The sequence below is a fragment of the Rhineura floridana genome, chromosome 15, assembly GCF_030035675.1.
Source record: "Rhineura floridana isolate rRhiFlo1 chromosome 15, rRhiFlo1.hap2, whole genome shotgun sequence".
Classification (NCBI taxonomy): domain Eukaryota; kingdom Metazoa; phylum Chordata; class Lepidosauria; order Squamata; family Rhineuridae; genus Rhineura; species Rhineura floridana.
The window spans coordinates 38,136,758-38,162,546 of record NC_084494.1 but is presented as its reverse complement, the minus strand read 5'-3'; the positions used below and the strand labels follow the sequence as shown (position 1 = coordinate 38,162,546).

General features: G+C 49.5%; 1 protein-coding gene across 9 annotated transcripts in view; it reads right to left on the bottom strand.

The window, feature by feature from the left end:
• Window positions 1-1,948: 1,948 nt before the first annotated feature.
• Window positions 1,949-25,789, bottom strand: part of EXOC3L2 (exocyst complex component 3 like 2) — a 50,954-nt gene continuing 27,113 nt past the window's right edge. For 8 of the 9 annotated variants that reach the window (XM_061596393.1, XM_061596392.1, XM_061596388.1 and 5 more), the window contains 2 exons: window positions 23,611-23,732; window positions 15,055-17,040 (listed from right to left, as the gene is read on the bottom strand). In XM_061596393.1, coding sequence (XP_061452377.1) covers window positions 16,755-17,040; window positions 23,611-23,732 — 408 coding nt within the window. In that variant the 3' untranslated portion in view covers window positions 15,055-16,754. Of the gene's footprint in view, window positions 6,003-15,054; window positions 17,041-23,610; window positions 23,733-25,789 lie in introns of those variants that run through there. The other variant, XM_061596395.1, reaches the window with a different exon arrangement.

Sequence of the window (25,789 nt, the reverse complement as noted above, 5' to 3'; positions counted from 1 at the left end):
TCCTGGTGAATCCAAAGTAAAAGGATGCAAGTTCTGTTTCCACATATATATACTTATATAGATAGGTCATTCTTGCAATTCTGCTTCATGTCGCTGGGAGTCACTGTTGTGTTGTAATTTGGTGCCACTATGTGTGGAAGATGAATTTTGCAGCAGAAAGCCATTCATACACGATTCGGTGTGCTAGAGTGCAATTCTTACTAGAAGTTTCTTTCATTAGCATAACTCAGCATATAAGCAGGGGAGAGGGGGTAGCAGAAACTAGACACACCGAGGTACGGCTGGGCAGGCATCTAGCATAGGAACTGCCTTAGAGGATCAGGATGGAGTGATGACTCCGTGTACTCCAGTGTCCCATTTCCCACAGTGGCTAACCAGATGCCCCAATAGGCTACCCATAAATGTGGCATGAAAGCAAAAGGCATCTCCAGTTTTTTACCCCCAGCAACCATTCTACAGAGATGTGAAATGTAGGAAGTTGACTTACACCAAGTCAGAGTGAGAAGTCTAAGGGGAGACGTGATAGCACTGTTCAAGTCCTTGAAAGGCTGCCACACAGAGGAGGGCCAGGATCTCTTCTCGATCGTCCCAGAGTGCAGGACACGGAATAACGGGCTCAAGTTACAGGAAGCCATATTTTGACTGGACATGAGGAAAAACTTCCTAACTGTTAGAGCAGTAAGACAATGGAACCCATGACCTCGGTGGTCTCTCCAACACTGGAGGCCTTCTAGAGGCAGCTGGACAGGCCCGTCGGGGATGCTGTATATTGGATTCCTGCATTGAGCAGGGGGTTGGACTCAATAATAATAATAATAATAATAATAATAATAATAATTTTAATTTCTGTGTCGCCTATCTGGCCAATGGCCACTCTAGGCGACGTACAAGGCAGTTAAAACACAATATGATAAAATACAATGGTACAATATAAAAACAGTGTAAAAACAATACAGCAGGAGACAATAACATTAAAACAGGGTAGGAGGCATTTCAATCTCAGTAATTAACCCTCCCCAGAAGTCCCGAAGGCCTGTTGAAAGAGCCAGGTCTTTAAAGCTTTACGAAATGTATTTAGGGAAGAGGCATGCCGGAGATCTTGTGGGAGGGAGTTCCAGAGGGTGGGGGCCACCATTGAGAATGCCCTCTCTCTAGTTCCCGCCAATCTAGCTGTTTTTGTCGGCGGGGTTGAGAGAAGGCCCTGTGTGGCAGATCTTGTCGGGCGGCATAATTGGTGGCGTTGAAGGCGCTCCTTTAGATAAACTGGGCCAAGACCGTATAGGGATTTAAAGGTTAATACCAACACCTTGAATTGGGCTCAGAAAACAACTGGAAGCCAGTGTAGATCGAACAACACTGGTGTGATGTGATCCCGGCGGCGACTGTTCATAAGTAGTCGAGCCGCCGCATTTTGTATAAGTTGTAGTTTCCAGACCATTTTCAAGGGTATCCCCACGTAGATGGCCTTACAGGCCCCTGCCAGCTCTATGATTCTATGATACCATTGATCCATCTGACTCAGCAATGTCAACACTGGCTGGCAGTGGCCCTCCAGGGCTTCAGGCAGGAGTCCTTCCCAGCTTGACTTGGATATGCCATTGGGAATTCAACCTGGGACCTTTTGCATGCAAAGCGTCTGCTCTTCCACTCTTTCCTCCCCTCCAGCTAACATAGCTCACAGTCTTTGGTAAACATTCCCTCTTTGAGTGTGTCTCATTGCTTTTCCAAGGCAGTGATTATCGCCTCATCTTATGACAGTGTGTTCAGTAAGTTAACTGTGCCTCCTGTGCAGAAATGCTTTCTGCAGTCTGTCCTGAGCCTGCTCCAAGCGATTTCATTTGATAACCTTGGGGTTCTAATGGTAGGGTCCTCTTTGTTCTATCTCGAGGGGTCCTTTGGGCATGGGGGGGAAGCCTGTGTGAGGACAAGGGGGGTTAGACGAGAGTTGTGATGGATTCCAAAGTGTTTAGGATTTGAATAATCTGCAGAAGTCATAACAGTGCATAGTTAAATCAATGGGATTTGTTTCCACAAGATGTGCTAGCCACCCCAAACCCATGGAGGAGGAGAAGGCTATAAATGGCTACTAGTCACATTGGCTGTGTCCTTCCAACAGTATGCAAAACATAATGGCTAATTGGCTATGAGTGGCTACTAGTCATAATGCTGTATGCTACATCCAGCCTCAGAAGCAGAATGCCTCCAACTAAAGTTGCTGAGGAGCTGCAGGAAAGGGCGGGCCGATTGTCCTGCTGGTGGGCTTCCCATTGGGGCATCTGGTTGGCCATTGTGGAGAAGAGGATGTTGGGCTAGAGGGGTCCCCTTTGGACTGAGCCAGGCTCTTTGTAGGTTCTTACATCCTTCTGAAGCACAGTGCTATAAGCTGGCTTACAAAAATCTACATATCTCATTATTTTTCCCCGTAGCATTTCCCATACACAAATATTTGTCCTGGCGCTGCAGGCTAGCTTTGGGACGGCACATGTTTGCACTGCAAGTGAACTCTCTTCTGTCTGGTGCGGAGCCACTGCATGTGGCTTGACACTGAGGCATGCATGGTGTGTTGTTTGGCTGTGACTGCTCCCTCCCTGGAATTTTGTCCTGCCTCTGCAGAAGGTTGGCTAAGTCGAGGGTCACCCAGCTAGCTCTCCACAGGGACACGCGTCTGGCTCCTGCTGCCCTCCCCCCTTCACTCTGCCGGCTTATTTAATTAAATGGACTTCTTGTGAGATTGCACCTGTGGACTTTTTATTTATTTGCTTTTATTTCTCATCGTGAAGAATATGGGTGCTGTGGTTTAAGACGGCTATCTCCTTGGATGAGAGCAACACAGGTGGTGAAGGGCCTGGAGACCACACCTTAGCAGGGAAAGCTTAAAGGAGCTGGGTATGTTTAGCCTGGAGACGATACCGTTCAGAGGCAATAGGATCGCCATATTTGAAGGATTGTCGCATATCAATGACTTACAATTTCTTTATTATATTTATTAACCTCATTTTTGCACTCAGATGCCTCAAAGTGGCTTACACAATAAAATGCAATAACAAAGACATTAAAATCGGATTATAAACAGCAATACGCAAAAATGAACATACTCGTCTGACAATATATTTAAAAGGAACAAGTCCTATCTACCTGACTTGAAATGTGAGCACAGCAAAGGCCACTGACATATCCAACAATCCTCCCAATTAAAACCCCCAGTAAATAAAAATGTTTTTGCCTAGTACCTAGAAACAGACAGTGATGGGGCCAGGTGTGCTTCCCTGGGGAAGGCATGCACAAATAGGGAGCCACCACTCTCCATGCCTCCCTCTGAGAGCGCGCACAAAGAAGCAAGTGGAGTCTCCCCCCATGATTTCACCTGAAGTACAAACTTTATTTACTTTCTTTCCTTTATTATACTTGGCCTTACCATTGTTGACTCTGTTCATTGTATGTTAATCTTATTTTTTGTTCCTTTGTATTTATTTTGCATATACCAATGCAAATTAATTTTTAAAAAAGAAGCACGTGGAGCAAATTTGATGTTTGTTGCTCCAGAGGGCAGAGCCCAAAGCAGTGGGTTCAAATGTCAAGAAAAAGAATTTAGACAAAACATTAGGAAAAACTTCCTGACAGTACAAGCTGTTCCAGAGGCTGCCTCGGAAGGTGGTGGACTCTTTTTGGTTTTTAAGCATAGGCTGGTTGGCCACCTGCCAAGGATGCTGTAGCAGGGGTTTCCTTTGTCTGCAGGGGTTGGACTAGATGGCCTTTGAGGCACCTTCCAACTCTTATGATTCTAAGACTGGGACTGAATTTGCACTTTGTGGAGAAGGACTTGGGAAGGGGTGTGTAGCAAAAATGGACACTGGTGCCCTTTTAATATTTTAAATTTTTAAAAATATTTTTATTATGGCTTGAACATGTGCAATGAGACAGCATGCAAACAGGAAAGAGAGAGTGCAAATTTGAACTACCCCTCTGCAATTAGTTCCCACAATCACATGGCAACATGGACTGACTTGCCCTATTTGGGTCACTCAGTCTGGGATGTGGTTAAATAAGCAAGGTGAATGCATGCTTAGCAGGAGTTCTCAAAACCAAACCAAACCAAGGCTTTTTAGTTGATTAAGGGCAGGTATCAGAACATAGTGGCAGAGAGAACCTGCTTTGAACACCAAACTCCTCGGTTCAATATCCAGCAATTCCAGGTAAGGGTTGGGAGGGACCCTTTTCAGACAAACCTCGGAGAGCTGTTGCCAGGTAAGGGAGACCATACCTTGGCGTCCCGTGCAGTGTCAGGTGCAGGCCATGTAAAGAGATGGCTGTGCTGGGGGCAATGGGGTTGCAGATGCTTCCCTTGTTGGAGACAGTGTGCCTCTGAATGCCAGTTGCTGGTGGGCATGTGTGGGGAGAGTGCTGCTGGGCTCAGGTCCTGCTTACGGGCTTCCCATTCAGGCATCTGGTTGATTACGGTGTGAACAGGATGCTGGATGATGGGAGCCCCCTTTGGCGAAATAAATCCAGCAAGCGGCTCTTATCCTCTGATTGACTGCAAAGCTACGTTGCATTGCAAACAACCAGCTGATTATCAGAGTTTGCACAGCACTGGAACATTTATTCCAGATTAATTTGTCTGTCCCCAGCTAGTGGCTAATCCAGATTCAGTTTGCCTTTCTGCCATTTGGGGAAAGAAGGGTTCAGCGCTGCCACCAAAGGGGAATGTATGTTTGGAGCCAGGTGCTCTTTCCGGCAGGAGACATTTCAAAGCAAGGTGCCTCCTGGCCTTCACGATTGCAGGCACCAGGAGCTGCCCCAGGGCTGTGGTGTCACTCAACCGCTGCGCTTACTGCACTCCGCCCGCCCCCCAACATCTTCACTCTGGTGCTACGACTTTGATTGGGAAGAAGGAACAAATCAAGGAAGCAGGAGCAACCCCACACTATTTTGAAACACATCCACGGCAGCATGAGAGGTTTGGTCGGGAGGAAGCCCCAAGCGTCCCTTTGGCTGTCAGGTGAGCCAAGGACAGAGGGGGCTAAATTCCATTTTTCAACTCATCCCTCATAACTCTCCTTCCCTCCTCTGCAGATCCCAGTCCCCTCCCGGTCGATAGCTGGAAATTAATTTCCTCTAGGCCAGACAGATGAAAGGCTGCCCTTTGGGGGATAGTTGTGAGGGGCAAGCAGTGTATGTTGTGGTGGGGGAGGGGAGCAGAGTACATAGAAGGGGAGGGGCTTGGCGCACGGCGCCATTTGGTCTGTTCTTCAAAAACAAATGCTGTAATGGCCATGTGAGGGAAGAAATGACCCTGTCTAGGCTTTTGTATAGCTGAAGTTGTTTCCTTAGCGGGCACTGATGGCTTCAATAAGCATTGATGGCTGGTGGCTCCCAGCTATTGACCACATGTAATTGCCCAGGGGCCGAATGCAAAGAGGGGAGATGTCACCAGCGTAGGAGGAGACAAGCCTGAGTCAGTGCAGGTGCCGGGCAAGAGGGAGCCATGCGCTGGTTGCCATAAGTCAAAATCGACTTGAAGGCACATAATTGCTGTAAACTGCCCAGAGAGCTTCGGCAATGGGGCGGTATATAAATGTAATAAATAAGTAATAACAACAACTGCAGGAGGCCCAAGACGAGTGCTGGGTGTTTGCCCCGCTCCATTCTCAGCTTGCCCACTTTTGTTAATTAATAAACACTTATTCGGCACATACACAAAATAGCACAGGCCTTCACTCGTCTCTCTCTCCCAGACCCCGAAGAAAATAAAATTCCTCTTGGAGTCGGAAAAAACAGGGAGCTGCAAGCGAAAGATGAATGGTGTTCATTCTCTGGTTGCTACATCAGGGCAAGAACCTGCACAGGTAGAAGGGAGTGTTGAAGGGTCAACGCAGACGCAGACGCCTGCTTGCTTTCCTCCTGCTCCAATATCTGCCCCAGCTGCTCCTGACATCAGTGCCGCCTTCCTGTGAAGCATTTCCTGACGGTCGACCCGTCCATCTTTCCCTCGGCTCCCATCCCTGTTAGGAAAGGCCAGGAAGGTTTTATTTCTGTCCTCAAGGCCGTGCCCTCTGCTTTCCTCACCGTGATGGAGATGTGTCGTCTTCACAAGAAGGACTCCAAGGTAGGCAGCTTAAAATAGCCTCTTTGGCTTCCCCCTCCACCCCCCCGCCCTGCCTCAGAGGCTGCAGCAGGAGAGAGGCCAGGCTAGCAGCGCTGCCTCTGCCACAGACTCCTCGTGGGGTCCCCAGGCAACGTCCCTGTGAGACGTCTTTTTTAATCTTATCAGCATAGCATGGAGTCACATGCATCGTTATTGTTATACTATTGCTACTACTACTACTACTACTACGAAGAAGAAGAAGAAGAAGAAGAAGAAGAATGCGGTTCAAATGATTTCCATGAAAACAAAAAGTGAATGCGGTTAAGAACATAAGAAGAGCCTGCTGGATCAGGCCAGTGGCCCATCTAGTCCAGCATCCTGTTCTCACAGTGGCCAACCAGGTGCCTGGGGGAAGCCCGCAAGCAGGACCCGAGTGCAAGAACACTCGCCCCTCCTGATTGCTCCTGTGTAGAGCTTGTACGGCTCCATGGTATACCCCAGAGCTGAGAGCGATGAACCAATACAGTAGGGCCCCCACTCACACAGCAGGTTCTCTTCCAGACCCCCGCTGAAAAGTGAAAACCGCCAAAAAGTGGAACTCATTTAATAGAATGGCGCACGATGCCCAAAAACCGCCATAAAAGCGGAACAAGCGCCGTATAAGTGGGGATTTAGTCTAATTGAATCTAATTGAGACTGCTGCATTAGCGAAGCGCCATAAAGCGGGGCCCTACTGTACAGTAAATAAAATAGAGATAGTGTTACCAGGCAGCATGGTGCAAAATCCCAGCCAACATAAAACACATGCCATTCGTGTAACCGCTTCCCCCAGTCTCACTCTCGTCACCCATTCTGCCCAGATTAGTTTTGGCAGGACTGCAGACAGTCACTAAATGCAACAGGGCGGTGTGAGAATTGCCTGACCCACTAGCCCAGCATTCAGATTCCCATCAAAGTCCAACCAACCAAATCCTTCCAAGGAGCCCACAAGCAGGGCAGTGAGGTGTCAGCCCTCCCTCCGACCACCACAGCAGCTGGTATTCACAGAGGTAGCCTGCCTCAGACAGGAGGCTTATTTTAGCCATTTTGACTAACAGACATCAATAGACATCTCCTGTTTCTGCCCAAGAATGCGACTACTCCCTTTTTAAAGCCAGTAGCTGCCATCATCACATCTTGTGGCAGCCAGTTCCATAAGTTAATTATACACTGTGTGAAGGACTTTGTTTTAACTCTCCTCAATTTACCCTCCATTTCAGTCACTGGGTAATATGTACCACAAAGGGGAGATGGGCCACAGGTCAAGGATGAGGAATTTCAGAAGAACCAGAGGATTCCCCTCAACGGGTGCCCTTCACTTTTGCATTTTAGGTTCAGACAATCTTGCTGCTAAGTCTCCAAGGATTTCTGGCCCCACCTACCACCATACACCTGTGGCAGTCACTTGTGGCATCTTGACAAGCTGAAGAAGGGGTGAGGAAATGAACAACCTATCTTCCAGGTTACAAAGGCCTTCTTGCCTGGTCACCTGGAGGCAAGACTTGTCCTCCATAGGCGAGTGAGTGAATTAAGCCTGCATTGAGGCATTAGTACTGCTGTCTCTACTGCATTTCTTCTATTTGAAAGTGTTTTTTCTTTCTCTTTTGGACTTAAATGTAATACACACACACGTTGCAAGGTATTTTGGGGAGGGGACCCCCTGGGTTCTGTAGGCTGTCCAGCTGTGGTGCAAAGCAGGGAAACAGTCTTTGCATGTGGTGGTGTCTGCATCTCAGTAAGCTACAATAAAAGTTGATTAATAGTCTATTAGCTGCAGCAAAGAGCTCCCTTTCTGTGTGCTTGGAATGGACTGTGACTCCTTCCCTGGAAGCAGCACCCTCTTGGAAGGAGCAACACTGAAAATAAAGAGTAGCATCAGATTAATCTAACCCAGTGCACAGTCCCAGAAGCAAAACCTGAAGCCGTAGTGAAGGGTAGGGCCTCTGAGCATGTGCAAATTGCTTTCCCACATCCTGGTGCATACTCTCCTGAAGTGAAAAGGCAGTGATTGTTATGGGTAATGGGGCCAGGGTCCCTCCTAAATTGGCTTTGCCCTGAACAACACCTACCCTTAGCACTACCTTGGCTGCTCCCTTCCCTGCGCAAAACGGTGCAATATTTTATCCCTTTGGACACGGAGGGCTGTTTTGAAGGAAGTGCACTTCTAAGTTGGAGCGCTTTCCTGCATTTCCCAGATAATAAACATCTCTCTGACCCCTCACCCCCATGCCTGTGTTGCACCATCTCAGGGGAAGGTGTGCAGAAGGGCAGTTGGGGGGTCAGGGAAGGCGGCGTGCTACCTTTCCCCAGGCCACTGCCCTGTGACCCACAGCACCCTGCGCCCTTGCACCAAGTGGCGGGGGCTCCCCACTGAGGACTGCCAGGCGCCCCCGGGGCCTAACCCACCCTCAGGCATGGCAGTATTGCTAGATTTATTTCTTCCACCACCACCTCCGTGAGAGCGGGCCCAGTTTCTCACATAGAGGCCGTTTGTGGGGCAGCTATTTATAGAGGCCTCTTCCCTCCTCCTGCCTGTTGTTTGATATGTAGCTAGCTTTAAAGCAGCCACCACCACCCCCGCCAGTTGGAAACAATTCTTTTCTTGGCCCAATCCCCCCCTCACTCTTTGGGCCTAGCTGTCTACCCTAATACCTGGCCCATGCGCCAGTGGCTAGAGTGTTGTTCTGGGTCCTGGGAGACCAGGGTTCAAATTCCCACTGAGCCATGACGCTCATCGGGTGACCTTAAGCCAGTCATGGTCTCTCAGCCTAATCTACCTCACAGGGTTGTTGTGAGGATAAAATTGGGAGGAGGAGAACCATGTTTGTATGGCACCTTGAACTTCTTGGAGGAAAGGTAGGATATAAATGTAACGACAAAAACAACAGAGGCAGTAGCTAAGAGGAAAGCTAGCCTGGAACGAGCAGCTGATTATGTTCAAAGCCCAAGCAGGTAAGACCTGCAGAACTCCCTGCCACTGGAGATTTGCCTAGAGGCGTTTCCAGGCTGTGGCTATTCCCATGAGGGATTCAGTCACATCCTGGCAAATTCAGATTGAGCAACTAAAGTACATTTGGCACTCTTGTGCAACAAACCCACTCTCCCCCCAAAATCAGACTTTTTATGATGAGGAAATGCACTGGAAAGTGGGGACAGCATTTGCTTGCCGTAATGTCATATCATCTCCTCATAAACAGGATGGTGAGCAGGTGACCCCAGTCTGCTGTCCGCTGGTGGACAACTTCAGCTCCCCCCCTTTCATAGAGGGCTTTATCTCTAAATTGGATGTGGACTAGTCGACCTTGAAATCGAGGACTGTCCTCTGTGAAGTAGGGCTCATGGTTGCCCCATATGACTGTGGAAATAAGCTCACACAAGATCTCTTGAAATCTCAGAAGCCAGAGGCCTGTTGGGCAGGACGTCATCTGCAGGGCTGGCCCAAGATATTGCACCACCTCATCTGGCTGCATGGCCATGCCCAGGATGATCCCAGAGGATCCTGCTGGGACCCACTTTCCTCTCCTCGGACGTGCCCTGCTGCTGTCTGCAAAGTGTCAGCTGCCTCCCTTGACTGCTCCTTCCCTTCTGCAGCCAACACACTGTGTGGCCTGAAGTGGCGGCTTTGGTGCGTTGTGTAATGCACACAGCAGGGCACATCCAGGGGTGTGCGCAAGCACACAAAATGTGCAGAGTTGGGCTGCCTGAGAACCCCAGTTTTCCTTTTTTAAAAATCAAGGGTCTAGCCCTTAAGGTTGCCAAGCTAGGCTCGCAAGGGTTTGGGCCATGCCTGCTGAACTCTCAGGCACTGCCAGAGGGGCAGCTGAATAAGAATTCCAGTGCCCTGAATGTCTCCCTGCCTCTCCTCAGGACTTGTAGATGAAAGATGGATTCTTCAAGACTGAAGGAGAGACATTAAATGCAACACAGCCTCAGTTTCCGTCAGTTGTGCAGGCTGCAGAATTTCAGCTTTTTGCAGTGAGGAATTTAAAACATTTTCCCAGTATGGAATATACCCAGTTCCATCAACGTAAAAAAAAAGAAAAAGACCTACACAGAGATTTGATGTGCTTGTGGAAGTTTGTCCTGTGCCCTGAGAATTGTGGGTTTGAGGAAAGTGCCATAAAATAAATCCAAACACAGACATTTTCCCAGGTTTTTTTTTTAATGAGGGGAGGTGAGGGGGTGGAGACTGTTCTAGGAAATGTTGCCGAGGACAAGTGTTACTTTCCTTACACAACCGGACAGCCAAGGGGTCCCTGGAGGTGGCTGCATTGGCAAGAAGGGGCTGGCCAGGACTGTGGCTATTCTTCATCCATCAAGAGAGTTTACATCTTGCAGGATAAATGGTCTGGCCTTTTCCCGCCAGTGTTTACTTCTGGGAGCCACTGGACAGGTCAGGACAGGAGAGGGATTGATAGGGGATGCAGCAGGCGTGACTCCAGGGATCCCAGGGGAGAATCAGGGCAGAGTCCTGGAGGGGGGCATGGCTGGAGCCCTGAACAGGAGCGCTTCTGTTAGGAGGTAAGCATATTATACTGCAACATTTTGTTATAGTTCCCACTTGTGATATCTTACTAACTTTTAAATAAATAAGTGTTTGACAGGAGAGGCAGCAAAAACAGGAGGCCTGTTGAATTCCTGCCTGCACTCAATTTGAGGAGAACACAAGCCCATCTGCCCTGATCTAAAATGAGAGAACCAGGGCCGATGTAGAAGTTGCGCTCTCTGCCCTGAGCTGGCCTGTCAGTTTTGTGGATTCCAAACTGCAGGCACTTTGAGTGGAGCACTTCTAAGCCTGTACAAGGGGTCTCCCCCTGACAACCTTTCTCCCACTTCCCCACAAAATGGAAGGCCAAAAGAAAAAGAATGTCTCCACATACAAAATATTTACTTTGAGAAGGGAACCAATTATTGGGTCTGTGTTTTCTTCTTTTTGAAAAGGCACCAGTGGATTGAGTACCTCAGAGCATGTGTAGAGTACCCTCACCCCCAACTATCTTTTGGAGATTGTCTTTATATATATAACAAACCACTTATATGGTGGCGATACATTGATGACATCTTTATGGTCTGGACGAATGGTAAAGAGAGTTTGGAACAATTTAAAAATTACATCAACTCTATCCATCCCTCTATTAAGTTTACATTTAATAGTATAAATGACAATCCACACATCCCTTTTCTGGATGTCTTTCTCACCACTGAAAACAACAAAATAGCCACTGATCTCTACAGCAAACCCACTGATGCCCACACCTATTTAAACTGGAAATCCTGCCATCCTAGGCATATGAAGAACACTGTGTATAGCTTAGCTCTGAGAATCAAACTTATTTGCAACACTGAAGATAAATACCAGAGAAGGATCAGTGAACTTAAAGAACACCTTCTTCTAAGAGGATATTCTCCACATATTCAATTGCAACATCCACCGAGCCTCTATTCTGTCCAGAGAAAACCTCCTCCATCATACTGAAGTGTCAAAGAGCAGAGAGCAACGGATTCCATTTGTGGTAGATTTCCATCCAGCATCTCCTATCACCGAGCAATCAGGGAGAGCTACCCATTGCTGGCAAACTCTGAACATCTTACTAGAGCCATCAGCAGGCCTCCTGTTGTAGCATTTCGCCAACCTCCTAATTTGCACAGACTGTTGGTGAGAGCTCTGCTTAAACCATCTATCACCAATCCAGGGTCTCATCCTTGTCACTCCAAACGCTGTATCACCTGTGTGTACCTCAGGGAGACAGCCACGTTTACAAGCACTAGGACAGGCAGGACATATTACATCAAACAGAACATCACCTGCAGGTCCTGCAATATAGTTTACATCATCGAGTGCAAAGGACCAGGGTGTCATATCCAATACGTAGGAAAGACCACAACTGACCTATGCACGTGCTTCAGGAACCACAAGTCGGCTATTTTGACAAAAAAAGTGGAGCAACCAGTTGCAAAGCATTTTAACATCGAGGGTCACAGCCTGTTGGACTTTTCCATTACAGTGATAGAGATGCCAGCAGATCCAGCAGCATTGACCAAAAGGAAGAACTTTTGGATTTACTCCTTGAACACATTGGCACCCCATGGCCTGAACCTGGAGGACAGTACAAACACTGCTTAGCTTCTGCAAATGAAACCCCTCTGAGCATTCCATCCTCAAAGCTCTATAACTGCCGCCTTGGTAACAGCATTTGTATGTTGGCAGCTGATGAAGGCGGAACCTCTGTTTGGTTAATCATAATTACGTCCACACACACATATATATATATATAAGCAAGTAAACAGCACTCTGTGCATGCTCAGAAGCAACCAATTATTTAGAATGAGCTCACCAGTTCCTGGTATAAGCTCTGGTTTGCAGGATAGGGTCGACCCTTTGCCCAGAGGAAACTGTGTCTCCCCCGCCCCCCGCCATGAGATGCCTCATTTTGCAAGTCCTCTGCTTGCTTGTTGCTCCCCGTCCTCTCTGCAGCACTGCCAAGCTGGGCATCCCTGCCATGTGGTTCCTGCTCCACATGACCCTGGGCTTGTGGTGCTGGAAACGAGTGTCCCAGGCTGCATGCAGGAGAGCTCTGGCTCTGTCCAAGCTCGGCCCCTTGCGCTGTTGCCTCCTCCATCTCAGGCACAGCCTTTCCTAACAGAGCCTGCTGCTGGCCAAAATGTTCTCTGCACCACCATCCATTGAGCGTTTCCAGGAACAGGCAAAGCTCACATCTGGGTCATGTCCACCAGGTGATGCACAATGGAAAAGGGTGGAGGGAGAATGTGCTGTCTCCCCGCCCCACCCTATGATGCCCCACCAACAGCTCAAGTGGCTGGACCCTCCTGTTGGGCAGGATGCAGACGTGGCCCTACTTCAGCCAGATCCTGGGCACTGCCAAGAGGCCTGCCGCCTGCCGCTTAGTTTAGTTGTTAGTGATCCATCACCTGGGGAGGTGGGGCAGGCGGAATTGGATGTTTTCTGCCCGAAGCACCAAAATGTCTTGGGCTCTTCTGGGGCTGAGGCCCAGCCGCTGCTTCAGTCTCATTGTTCTGCCCCCGTCCTCAGCCCCCCTTGGCTGGTGGCCTGATTCTCACTGGCCAGTGGTGGGGAAGCCACTGGGATCCAGCAGGGCCCAAAGGAAGGAAGCTGCATGAGAGCAGTTAAGAAGTGGGGCTGGGAAACTCCTTAGGCCAGCACTGTGGTCCTTATCCAGCTTAGCTCCACCCACTTATGTCTGGGAGGCGGGGTGGCCGATGTGTGGGGAGGGGAGTCCCCGTCCTTGGTTGCTTGGGGGGCATGTGTAGGCAAGGTTCTTCCTGGTAGGTTTTGCATCATCTCACTTTGCAAGTCTCACAGGGAAGAACTGATGGGGCTGTGTTGTCCTTCTCTAGAAACAGTCTAGGCTCATTAGAATGTGCATCCTGTGACTTTGAAGCCCTGAGCCAAGGCCTGAATGCAGGCTTGCAAGTAGCTCTTCACCTAGTCATCTGTGCCGACCAGGTTTGTAACTTGGAAGACGGTTAGTCTCTCTCTCTCTTGCTCTTCCATGCATGCACACAAATCCTTCAGACTGTCATTGTGCCACAAATGACTGACACAGATGTTAGTAAGTGGGCCAAGGATTCCTTTAAACTCGTGAGTAAGATTGTCTGAATCTCTAATGGAAAACCCCTCACCTTGCATGGCAAGGGATTAATTGGGGCTGTTTGTCCCTGTTACTAAACCCAAGATGTGGCTCTGGGTGCACAGTCATTGGTAAAAGAAAGGCAACATGGTGTGCACCCAGAGGCATTCATCTGTATTGTATCTCCATGCATTTCAAAGACTTGGCACTGAAGTAGCTCTGTGTCTAAATAAGTACTGCGAGTGTTATTTTTATGGAGAAATGTAAAAGATGTTGTTGTGTGCATGTATTGAAATGGATGCTGTTTGTGTGTGTAGGATTCATTTTACAGATTTCCCTCAGAGAGAGTGGTGGCTATCACCGTTGGGCTGACTAATTGATGAACAGAGCACATGAGACAAGTTTGCACCAGAGAAGCAGCATTCTGAAAAAGTGAGAGGCAGAAAATTCAAGTGGCAGAACGTTATGTGTTGGATTTTTTCCCTCTTCTTCATCCTTGTTGAACCAAGAAAGATGGGAAGGCCAAACTCTTGAGGCTAGGGAGGGAAGACGTTTAGGAAAATACCCAGGGAAGAGAGACAAAGGAAGTGGTTCACGCCCAGAGCTTCTGCGAGAACTGGCCTTTGGGTGGGAGTGGAGAGGCTTCAAATTTTCAGGGCTGGGATAGCTGAAGCCCTTTTGGGGGATGTGACTGTATGGCACCATACTTGGGGGGGGGGGAGCAAAACGGAAAACATTTCACTTTCATAAATCTAATTAAATGGCCATGAGTGTGAAACATTTTCCATTTTCCTTCATTAGATTTAGTTTTAATTAACATTAGGTACCCTCACATCTTTATTTAGCTTCTAGCTTAATTGACTTCTCAAACCTGTTCCTTTCAACTGATACTAATTAGTTCATTCACACAGTCAAACAAGAGAGAAACTTATTTCAGAAGATAAAAGTGCTATTTCATTGAGCAAAGACAACGCAGCTGTACTGGCTGCAGTTGGAAGAAGCCAAAGATGAAGTCCTATGAACACATAGCGCCAAGAGTGGATCAAACTATAGGTATTTTTTCCCAATTAGAAAATGACTGTGTGTGTATTCACAAACCCCACAAGTCTCCACAAACATCATAGTGACCCAGGGGATAGGTGAGAAGGATACAGCTCTGCAGGGCTCAGAGATCCATGCTGACAAGGGGATTTTCAGCTCTGGCAAGGCCTGCACAGAGGGCGATGTGAATTCATCACAAGAGGCATCACAGCTCAAAACAAACTTGCAAAATTTATTTTGCTGCTCACACATCAGTGCCTGCTCCAGGTTTTGGAGGACTCTTGGTCAAGACACCCTTCGTGGGCTCCCTTCCCTCAGTCAGTCTACCTCCTCACTGCAGCTCTTGTCAGGGCCCCCTCCCTAGCTGAGGTGTGGGCCCTTAACACTGGCCCTGCAAAACGTTATGTCGAGCACCCAGTCTCCTCCCCTTTCACCGGTGGAAGTCTCTCCTTGCTCCCCCCCCACTCACTTCTGAGACGTCATCAGGCCTTTCTACATATTTTAAAGCTCATCTCTGTAATCTTAAGGACTAGAGTCTTTCTCTTTTAATGGCAACTGAACTTCTCAGGAAGCTAAAGGGACTGTGACCAGTAACTTGTGAGGGAGAGGCGAGACACACACCATCCTCCCATGAACCTGATACATGTGAGCCGGGCCACCTGAAGGCAGAGAAATGTGTGCTGTGAATTCCTCCTAAAAGCCAGTTTGGAGCCTGCTGGAAAGATCTCTTGGTGATACCGACTCCCCACTCCCTTGTCCATATTCCCCAGCCCAGGACAGGGGAGACCTCGCTTAAAGAAGCTGGGGGCAGTTCAAAGCCATACCCTCACCCCAAAATATACCAGATAGGGTGTGGTTAAATTAATATGCATTTATTTATTTATACATACAGAGCACGTATACTATTCCCTCCCTTGAGGCCTGGCTTATTCCAACTCTTGCCTTGTCCTGTGCCAACCATCAACCATGAGAGAACCTAGTAGCAGCAGTGTGTGTGGGGGGGGGAGAGGTGTGTCCCCTACTTTGAGCAGAGGGCCAGGTAACCCCCAAACTTCCCTTGCCATGCAATGCCGTGCAAGGGACGCATGTGTGTGCGAGATATGACTAAATGATGGGGCAGAGCCTCAGCAAAGGAACGTTTGTGTTGTAGGCGTAGCACTTAAAGCAGGGGGCCGAATGTGACCCTCGGCACTCGCCTCAGGCCACACCCCTCAGTGGCCCTGCTTGGTGCCCCAAGTGTTTTTGCCTGACTGGAATGTGTCTGAATTCTGACAATGCCTCTTGCGAGTCTGGGTGGAGGACCGGGGGGGGGGGGTTGTGTGCAGAAAGCAGCCTCCTGTACAGAGGGAACCTTGACATCCATTGACCCGCCTGCTTTTGCCTCTGGCCCTGCCCACCATGGGCACGTGGCCCTCAGAAGGGTGCCCAGAAGGGAATGTGGCCCTCAAGCTAAAAAAGCTTCCCCACTCCTGACTTCGAAAAAATGGCCTTGCCCTCTTTGATGGGCTCCACTTTTCCTGTTCCACAAGCGCAGGCAGAGCAGCTGCCAGATCTGGCAGAAAGGTCAAGGAGCACCTTATGCCCGCCCCCTCCTCTCCTAACCACTTGTAGCCCCCTTGAAGTTTTAAACCCACATATCCCCGTTTAAAGGAGGGCCACCCTTCCCTCTGGCCATTCATCGCTATGCTCGGTGTTTGAAAGGAGGCCACAATGTCTTAAAAGTCTTGGCCGCTCTGGAAAAGCAAAGAAAAAATACCCTTTGGGGGTTTTGGGGGGGGGTAGATGGGGGCATGTGGAAGCATAAAAGCAACAGATACAGCAGGCTTTTGTGGGGAGGGGGTGCCACACCAGTCACTTGGGGGTGTGAATCTCACCGTTAAGCGGCTCTTTGGAAAAAAGAACCCCTGGGAGACTCCGGGCATCTGCCCCATAACTTCAAGGCCAAGAGAGACGTTCACAGTTTGGCAGCCTGAGGGTTCTCACACCTGTGATTCGGCCTCGTTCTCTTTTGGCCGCGGTCGCTGTTGCCGGGGCCTCCGACGCAGCCGAGACAGGCAGGCAAGCCCCAAGTGCGAGAGGCGGTGCAGTTGGACTCGGACACAAAAGACTTCGCTTGTGGGGATCTCGGTAAAGAAGGCCCGGTCCTGGCTGAGTGGGTCCTCTCCCTCCATCTGCTCCAGGCCCTCCATGACAGCCAGGATGTCCTGGCGCTGAACTTGGTTCTGCAGGCCCCGGATGTCCAAGATGGCCAACACATGCTGCTTCCTACAGGAGTCAAGCATTGGTTCAGTGGCTGATCTCAGTTTTGCCTTGAGAACTTACACTGAGTGGCAGAAGCTGTCCAGGGTTTCAGGCAGGGACATTCACAGCGCTACCGTGCAAATGAACTGGGGACCTTCTGCACGCAAGGCAGATGCTCTGCCATCAGGGCCGGTGCCAGGCATGACTGGACCCTTGGGCACTGGCCTCCCCTGGGCCCGCGGCACTGTAGCCTAATCCCCCATGATACAAGCGATGCGGGGCTAATAAGCCCACCCATGCACCCGACCTACCTCTTGTTGTGTGAGTGACATTTTGGTGGCAGGGGAATCAGCCCCTTAGGGAAGCCCCTGCTGCCATCTTGGGTGATGGCAGACATGCATGCACAGCACACACAGCATTCACACTGATGGGAGGTAGGTTGGGCAGGGGGTTTACTGAACCCCACGCTGTCTGTCTGGGGGGTGTGTGCCTGGGAGCAATCTCTCCGCGATCCGCAGCAGGGACAGGTTGCAGGACCTGATGCTGCTGTGGATCACGGAACGGGAGCACCATCCTCCCATGCTAAGGAAGGGCCCCTCTGGGCTCCAGGGCCCCTCGCAAGGGCCCAACCTGGCCGCCCTGTGCCGCTGGCCCTGTCTACCACTCAGCTACAGCCCCTCCTCAGATGTATGGGCAAGGCCACCGAGCCTTGGTAGAAAGTGGAAGATCGAGAAAAGGACCACCAAAATGGTCAATGGGCTGGAGCACCATCGCTCTGATGAGAACCTAAGCATTTGGGCCTTTTTCTTCTGCTTGTTTAGAAATAAACAGACAACTGGGGACAATGGGAGTGATAGTTTATAAAGTTACAGATGGTGCATGCAGACAATGGGGAAGAGGAAGGGTTTTCCTCCCTCTCTTCTCACACTGGAATTCCCTGTCATCCAATGAAACTGTCTGGCAAAAGATTTGGACTGACAAAATAAGGTATTTCTTCACTCAATGCATAATTAATTTGTAGACCTTCACTGTCACAAGACATGGTGACGGCCAGTCATTGAGATGGCTTTAAGAGGCAGCTAGACAAAATAATGGAGATGGGGGAGGAGGAAGAAAGGTGGGTCAAACCATTTAGAACTTCCATGTTCAGAGGCACTTTACCTGTGAATATTGGCTCCTGGAGGGGCATCAGGGGAGGGCTGTTGCCTTTTTGCCCTGCCGTGTGCACAGCTGAGAGGCAGCAATAGAGATAACATTGTCGAAACAACAGCTTTAACAGATTATGATGGTACCGCCTGGGGAGGGGAGGGGGAGCATGCCCCTTAGCTCTTGCTTGCTCAAAGAGGGCACCTGACCAGGCCACAGCTGGGCAAATCAGAGACCCCCGTTCAGAGGGACTCTCCTTCCCGTTTCCAGGGCTGTGGTGTAGCCCTCAAAGCAGGCTCTGCGGCTCAGCCTCGGCGAGTCCTGGCCCAGACCAAACTGGGCCTGCGGTTCTGGCCTCCTTTAATCTCTCACCCACCCTGGGCCGAGGCCTTGCTGTGGGCTCGCCCACTCTCCAGGTCCAAGGCAAGGGCCCACAGGAGCTGCGCGGCTCCTCATCCCCCCGGCAAAAAAGTTTATTTAAAGCCCTGCTGGGTCAGATGTCTTGTTAACTGCAGGAAGCTGGCACAGGGCCTGTGTAATCAGCGAAGGCCCATTTCGCTGGCTGCCCAGAAGCGCCGTGGCGGGTGGGGGCTAGCATAAGGCTGATTGCTGGGTTAATGGGCCCTCTGAGGTGCTTCTTCCCAGCACCAGAGGCCTGTGGTGCGGAGGGGAAGTCCCCCACTTTCTCCGAAGGGCTCTGCTAATTAGCAGCTTGCATCCGTCCTCTGCTGCGTCTCCCCCACCCCAGTTGCCCAAGCCGAAGCAGCCTGGCTCCCGTTCCCGGCCAAGCAAGGCCTTCAGTCTCGTAGGCGACTGCTTGGTAAATCACACCACTTCCTTTCTGGAGGGTGCTCTCCTGGCAGTGCTCTCCTCTCCCCCTGGCATGCCTCAGCAGCACCCGACGGGGGGGGGGGTGACCTACATGCTCCTGTGGCAAGAGGTTCTCTTGCTCTTTCACAGCCAAGGGAGTCTTCCTGTGGATTGTGGTGGCAAACCCTAAGCATTGGCGGAAAGACTCTGCAAGCTGCAATTTGGTGGCAGAGGTGGAGGGCAGTGAAAGCTCAAAGGGTACGATTGGGGGGGTCCTCAGCAGGGAGATTCTGCACGATATTTCGGGGGTTTGGCCTCCTGAATGAGGGGCCAGAATGAAGCTATTTTTATGACTGACTGTAAAGAGATTCTGCTACACACAACCAAGCTGGTGGCCATTGCTATTATTTCGTGAGAGTCAATCCCATAGTTGATTATGTGCTGTGTGGAGTTCTTTCTTTTGTATGTCTTGAATCTTTAAATATTCAGCTTCAAAGGATGGCCTCAAGTTCCAGTATTACGAGGAAGAAAAATGTCTCCCTAGCCACTCTCCTCACCCCATGGATAATTTTATACACCTCCATCATGTCTCTTCCTACTCACCTTTTTATCTAAACAAAAAAGCCCCAAATGTTGTAACTTCCTCACAGGGGGGTTGTTCCAGCCCCTTGATCATTTTGGTGGAACTTTTCTGAACCTTTTCCAGCTCTACAATGTCCTTCTTGAGGGAAGGCTACCAGAACTGTGTACAGTATTCCAAGTGTGGTCTCACCACAGATTATCACAATATCGGCAGCTTTATTTTCACTCCCTTCCTAATGGCCCTTAGCATGGAAGCCACACTTTTCACAGCTGCCACACACTTGTATCTTCATCAAGCTATCCACCACAACTAACCCCCTGCCCCCAAGATCTCCTTCCTGGTCAGTCACTGCCAGTTCAGACCCCACAAGTGTATAAGTGAAGTTGGGATCTTTTGCCCCCATGTGCATCCCTTTACAATTGGCTACACTGAATTGCATGTACCTTTACGCCCATTCACCCACTGTGGAGAGATCTTTTGAGAGCTCCTTGCAATCCCTTTTCGCTCTTGCTAGCCAGACCATTTTGGCTACCTCACTGCTCACCCCTAACTCCAGGTTTACTTAACCCTGAACACTTTCCCACTACACAGATATGTTCATGCAACTGTGGAAGTCTAAACATGGGTTTTGGCACCTTGGATGCATCATGCTGATAGACAAAAATCTGTTTTTATTTTCATTCTGTGGGACCAGGGGCTGAAAGTTATTCTGGGTCAATTCACATCCTTAGTGCAAGGTGAGCATCCTTTTTGAGGACTGGCGAGTGCTGGAGTGAGAGGATTGGGATGGACAGACTTTTGGTCTACGTACACACTCTACATTTAAAAACACATTCTCCCCCTCCAAAAAAAAATCCAGGAACTGTAGTTTACAGAGCTACAATTCCCAGCACCCTTAGGGTGCAACACACTACAGGTAACAAACGACAGTTCGTAGGATTCTTTCAGGAGAGTGTGTATGTGCGCACTTTTAATGTGCTTTAATTGTATGGTGTGCACACAGACTTTTGTTCTAAACCAGTGCAGCAGTTCTTTACATTCTTAAAAAAACTTTTTCTCTAAGCTGTCAGGGCAACACCTAATGCCCTAGATGGATCACAGAGACCTCTGAATCCCAGCACAGCCAATATGATTTTTGTCCTACTGCCAACACGAAATGGTCACCTTGCAGGAAGTCGCTACCAAACCCACTTCCTGTCTGAAGTTCAGCCACTTGTTTTTCTCTTACTGGATGTCTGTTTTTTTTTTTCAAGAAACAACAAGCCCAAAAGGGTCCAGATAAAACAGGAAACGTCCGTCAGCCACACTTAACGGGCAATCTGTCGCCTCTGAAACAATTCCGAAGGATGCAATAAGCAGGAAGATGGAAAGGAAAACAAACAGAGGAGACACGATAAGGCAGAACTTCACCCTCCCCAAGTGACGCAGTTGGCTGGTAGCTGAATGGGGCTGTGCGGGCAGCGTTGAAGAAGGGAGGGTATTTATAACTTGCCAGCCTCCCCTTTGTCCTGGGAAAATGGCAGTGACACTTTTTGCTTCCAAGAACTTGCTCTGAGGCCATCCTTGCAGGAAGGGGAAGGACCCCCACCAGCTCCCCAGGGGCTTTCTGGAGCATGATCTACCTGCCTCAGCTTCCACTTCAAAGGTCAAGTGGGAGTTAGAAAGATATATCGGTAATGTGAGTTGTAAGAGGAGGGACGATAAAGAAAAGCCAAGAAAAAAGCCATGCTTTGGGCTTGCATTGACAGAGGCAGAGAAATCCTACACAGAGATTAGAGTCAAAATCACAGTCAGTGGGTCAACGGACCATGGAGCCCAGCCCCGTGATTTTGAGGAAAATTTTCTTAGCTCCTACTTGGAAAGTGACACAAGGACAGAGGTTCTGTAGCTTCCCTGAACAGCTGGTTCCCTCAGGGGGCTGCTTTTTCTTAGGAAGTCCCACCTAAACCTGCTTCCATGTCTCCTAAAAGGGTTGCTGCTTCTCACATCCTCAGAAGATGTGAGGACACCTGATCCTCACTAGAACTTTCAGCCATGAATCTGGAAATTCTCATCAAAGAAAAGGTGGTCAGCAGCTGACTCCACTTTGGCCCTGAGCTGCTGGCTTTGCCTCTTCATGGTGAGGAGTCAGGTCTGGCTGTCCTTACTGGAGTGTTCTCCATGGGGGGCTAAGGATCTTCCTTGTTGGCCCTGAGCCATATCCTCAGGTTGCCCACATCCCCCACCTGACAGCCTTTTCCCACTCCTGGTGGGAGAAACAGCAGCCTTGATGATGAACGCTCCCACTCACAGTCCGATCTTCTGCTTGCTTCTTCTTTTGCACAGAGCAGGACCTTGGCAGCCATGGCAAGGGGCCACAGCGGGGAACTCAGCTGCTTGGCCTGGTGAAGTGTTAGTTTGCATCAGCCCAGAGCTAGGGAGGGCAGACAAGAACCTGGGTGGTACGGGGATCACCCCAAGGAGAGCCTTTTAGCTCTGCAGAACCACAAAGGTGTAGTCAGCCGTGCCGGCTATTGAGAACTGAGCAAAGAAAACTATCCCAGAGTGGGTATCACAAGCCCTGCTCTGATGAAAATGGAAATGGACTGCCTTCAAGTTGATCCCAACTTATGGCGACTCTATGAAGACGGTTTTCATGGTAAGAGGTATTCAGAGGGGGTTTCCCATTGCCTCCCTCTGAGGCTGAGAGGCAGTGACTGGCCCAAGGTCACCCACTGAGCTTCATGGCTGTGTGGGGATTCGAACTCTGGTCTCCCAGGTTGTAGTCCAGCACCTTAACCACTACACCACACTGGCTCTAATGCTCTGATGAAGCACAGGGTAATTAACTGAACTGAGAGACAGCCACAGGACACTTTTTTCATGAGCACAATGGTGCCATATGAAAGGGAAGGACAATCAGTCACGTAACCTGACACCTAGCCCAAAGAGAGGAGCTGTATTTAGAATAGCCACCATACCAACCCACAGGCAGAGACAGAGTTTTTCTTAAAGGCTATTAGTGATTACAATTAAATGCAACCTCCATTTTCAGAAACAGTCTACCTCAGAGTAACAGATACCATGGACAAACAACATCAGAAGGCTCTTACTTTCATGCACTGCTTGTCAGCTTCCTGGAACCATCTGGCTAGCTGCTGTTGGAACTTAAGAACCTAACAAGAATCCAGCATCCTATTCTCATGGTGGCCAAACAGATGCCCAATGGGAAGCCCACAAGTGGGATCTGAGCACAAGAGCACCTCTCCTGATTCCCAGCAACTGGCATTCAAAAGCATGCAGTGCCCAAGAGTGGAGGTGGAACATGGCTATTGTGGCTAGTAGCCATTGAGAGCCTTATCCTACAAGGTAGAGTGCTGGACTAAAGCAGGGATGGGAACCCATGCACCACCACCACCACCCACCGCTGTTGCTGGACTACAACTCCCATCAACCCTGACGTTGGCCATGCTGGCTGCTGTGAGTTGAAGTCCACAAAGAGTGCCACAGATGTTCCCTATTCCTGGAACAGAGGGACCCTTGATCTGATCTGGCAAGGCCTTCCTCTCATAATGCTGGAACTCAGGGGCCATCCGGTGAAAGTGATCGGCAGTAGATTCAGGACAATTCATAATTTGTTTATGGAATTTGCTGCCGTGAGTTGTGGGGCTGGACCCAGGTGGCTTTGATAGAGAACTCAACAAATTCACGGAGGAGGAGGAGAGGTAGATTGATGGCTGCTAGCTCTGATAGTTATAAGGAAATTCAGCGTTCAGAGGCATCATGCCACTGAACACCAGCTGCTGAAGAAAGCAATAGCAAGAGAGGGCAATGGTGCTCACACCTCGCTTCTGGGCTTCCTAGAGGAGTCTGTGGAAAACAGAATGCAGAGCTGGATGGATCCAGCCAGGCTCTTGTTATGCCTCAGGGCCCATCTCATGAGACACTGCCTCTTTTTTTTCAGATCAGGGAGCTGTTCTGTTACAAATGCAGATGGGCACAATAGCCCCCACCACCACCACCACTTACGCAAGGCTCAACCCTCGTCCCCAAAGCAACCCAGTTTCTGCACTCACTGCACGTCAGGAAATTCTCTTGCAAGGAAGCCCACTTCCATCTGGATGGCAGGGGTGTCCTCCAGCTCGATAATCCCTGCCAGGTGTGGCACAACTGAGTCCAGCCAGGACGAGGAGGATTCCTGCAAGGAAGGGAAGAAGACAGCGACAGTCAAGGGTGGGACAGTGGCAGCCTGAAGTGGAGACTGGAGTTAATTATAGATAACCCCTTGCTTGTCCTTACTAGAGGAGACAGGAGAGTTTATGAGCTGCATTTCCAAACAAACACCAGGAAATGACCTTTAAAATAAAATAAAATAAACCCACAAGTGACCCATAGTACTCCCTGCTGTGGGATGTGGGGAGGTCAAGCAGAGTTCCAAAAAGAACCTGGTAAATATAAGAAGATCAGGCCTGTCAAAAAAGACCCACCCCTCTCTCAAACTGAAGCACCTCAAAGTCAGAGGTTGAAGGGGTGTTAAAGTGAAACAGCGCTCAGACGGAGGTGCTGCATTATTCCCCTGTATGGAGCTTTCTCCCTGTGGCCCCCTCTCGCCACCGCCAGCTGCATTTTGCACCTAGAGACCAGACCAGACCTGGGGAAAGGGCGAGGGGAGGAGGCTGCAGGGTAAAAGAGGCAAAGGCCACATTAACAGCCCATTTCATGGCATGTATTTTCTCCCACCTTCATCAACTGGCAACCACATCCCACAGTGCCTGCATTGGCACTTTTAGCACACCCTTCCTGACCTTTGCGGGGAAGTTCTGACCCGTATCCTGGCTGCCACCTCCGACTTAACATCAGACAGAGAACCTGATGCGCTTTGGATCTCTATGCTATCCATCTTTTTTACACCCATTTTCCATTTGGAAGATGGGTGAACACAGGAAGAAGAACAGAGCTGGAAGACACACCTCTCCTAAGCATCTTTGCAAACCATTCAAATTGGCTGGCAGGCAACAACTAGACTGGTGGATTTCAAATTGCTTTCTGGGGATCCTTTGGGGGGTTCCTTTGCCCCTAAGCAAAGGCTCCTTAATGAGAACCTCTGTCATGGTGGAAAAGCTTCCCCAGAAGATAGATGAGCCCCCGCTGCTGATCTTCTCTTGCTGTGTGTAGCTGCAGAGGAGGAGGGAGAGTTGGGAAAATTCTAGGATACCCTCTACGGTCACTTCCAGATGACCTGTTCAGTGAGCGTTTGTCCAAATCTGCTTGCCCAAAGTTTATGGGGAGTTTATGCAACAGCAGTGGGAAACCTTGGCCCCCAGGCCTAATGAGGCCCAGCAGAAGGCCTGACTTGGCCCACGTCTGCTTTCCCAAAGCCACCCCCACCCACCCCACCCACGTCACATGTGGGGCAGGTAAAGATGTGGCTGCAAAGGAACCATCAGAAGCCTGAAAATGCACTCTGATTCTTCGTTGGCAAGCAGGGCTTAGAGTAGTAGAGTTGGAAGGGACCCATAAGGCCATCAAGTCCAACCCCCTGCTCAATGCAGGAATCCAAATCAAAGCATTCCCGACAGATGGCTCTCCAGCTGCCTCTTGAAGGCCTCCAGTGTCGGAGAGCCCACTGCCTCTCTAGGTAATTGGTTCCATTTTTGTATGGCTCTAACAGTTAGGAAGTTTTTCCTGATGTCCAGTCGAAATCTGGCTTCCTGCAACTTGAGCCCATTATTCCATGTCCTGCACTCTGGGATGATTGAGAAGAGATCCTGGCCCTCCTCTATGTGAGAACCTTTCATGTACTTGAAGACTGCTATCATTGAAGGTGCTTGCATTCAGCACCTTTCAAATTTGGAACCAAATGCAATCTCCATTCGGATTGGTTCCACTTAGGAGCTCCCAGTCCAGAATGTAGCCAATTCCTGCCAAAAGCACCAATCAGCAGTGATTTCAAGCCCCACTGGGATGGGCTATGTTCCAGAGTGTCAGGAACTCCAGAATGTAGCCGATCCAAGCAGGGCTTGAAGTCAGCACTGATCAGCCCTGTGCACCTGGCAAAGTGGCCCACGGGGTGTGTGTGTGTAAGGGAGCTCAGGCGCCATCTCTGTTGTCTCTTCAGCACTTGTTGAAGACCATCGTCTTTCAACAAGCCTTTTGAAACAGACCTTATTCCCAGTCTGCATCTGTGTTGGAATTGTTTTTAGATTTTTTGAAAAAGGTGTTTTAAAGATTAATTTTTAAGATGGTTTTAAAGAT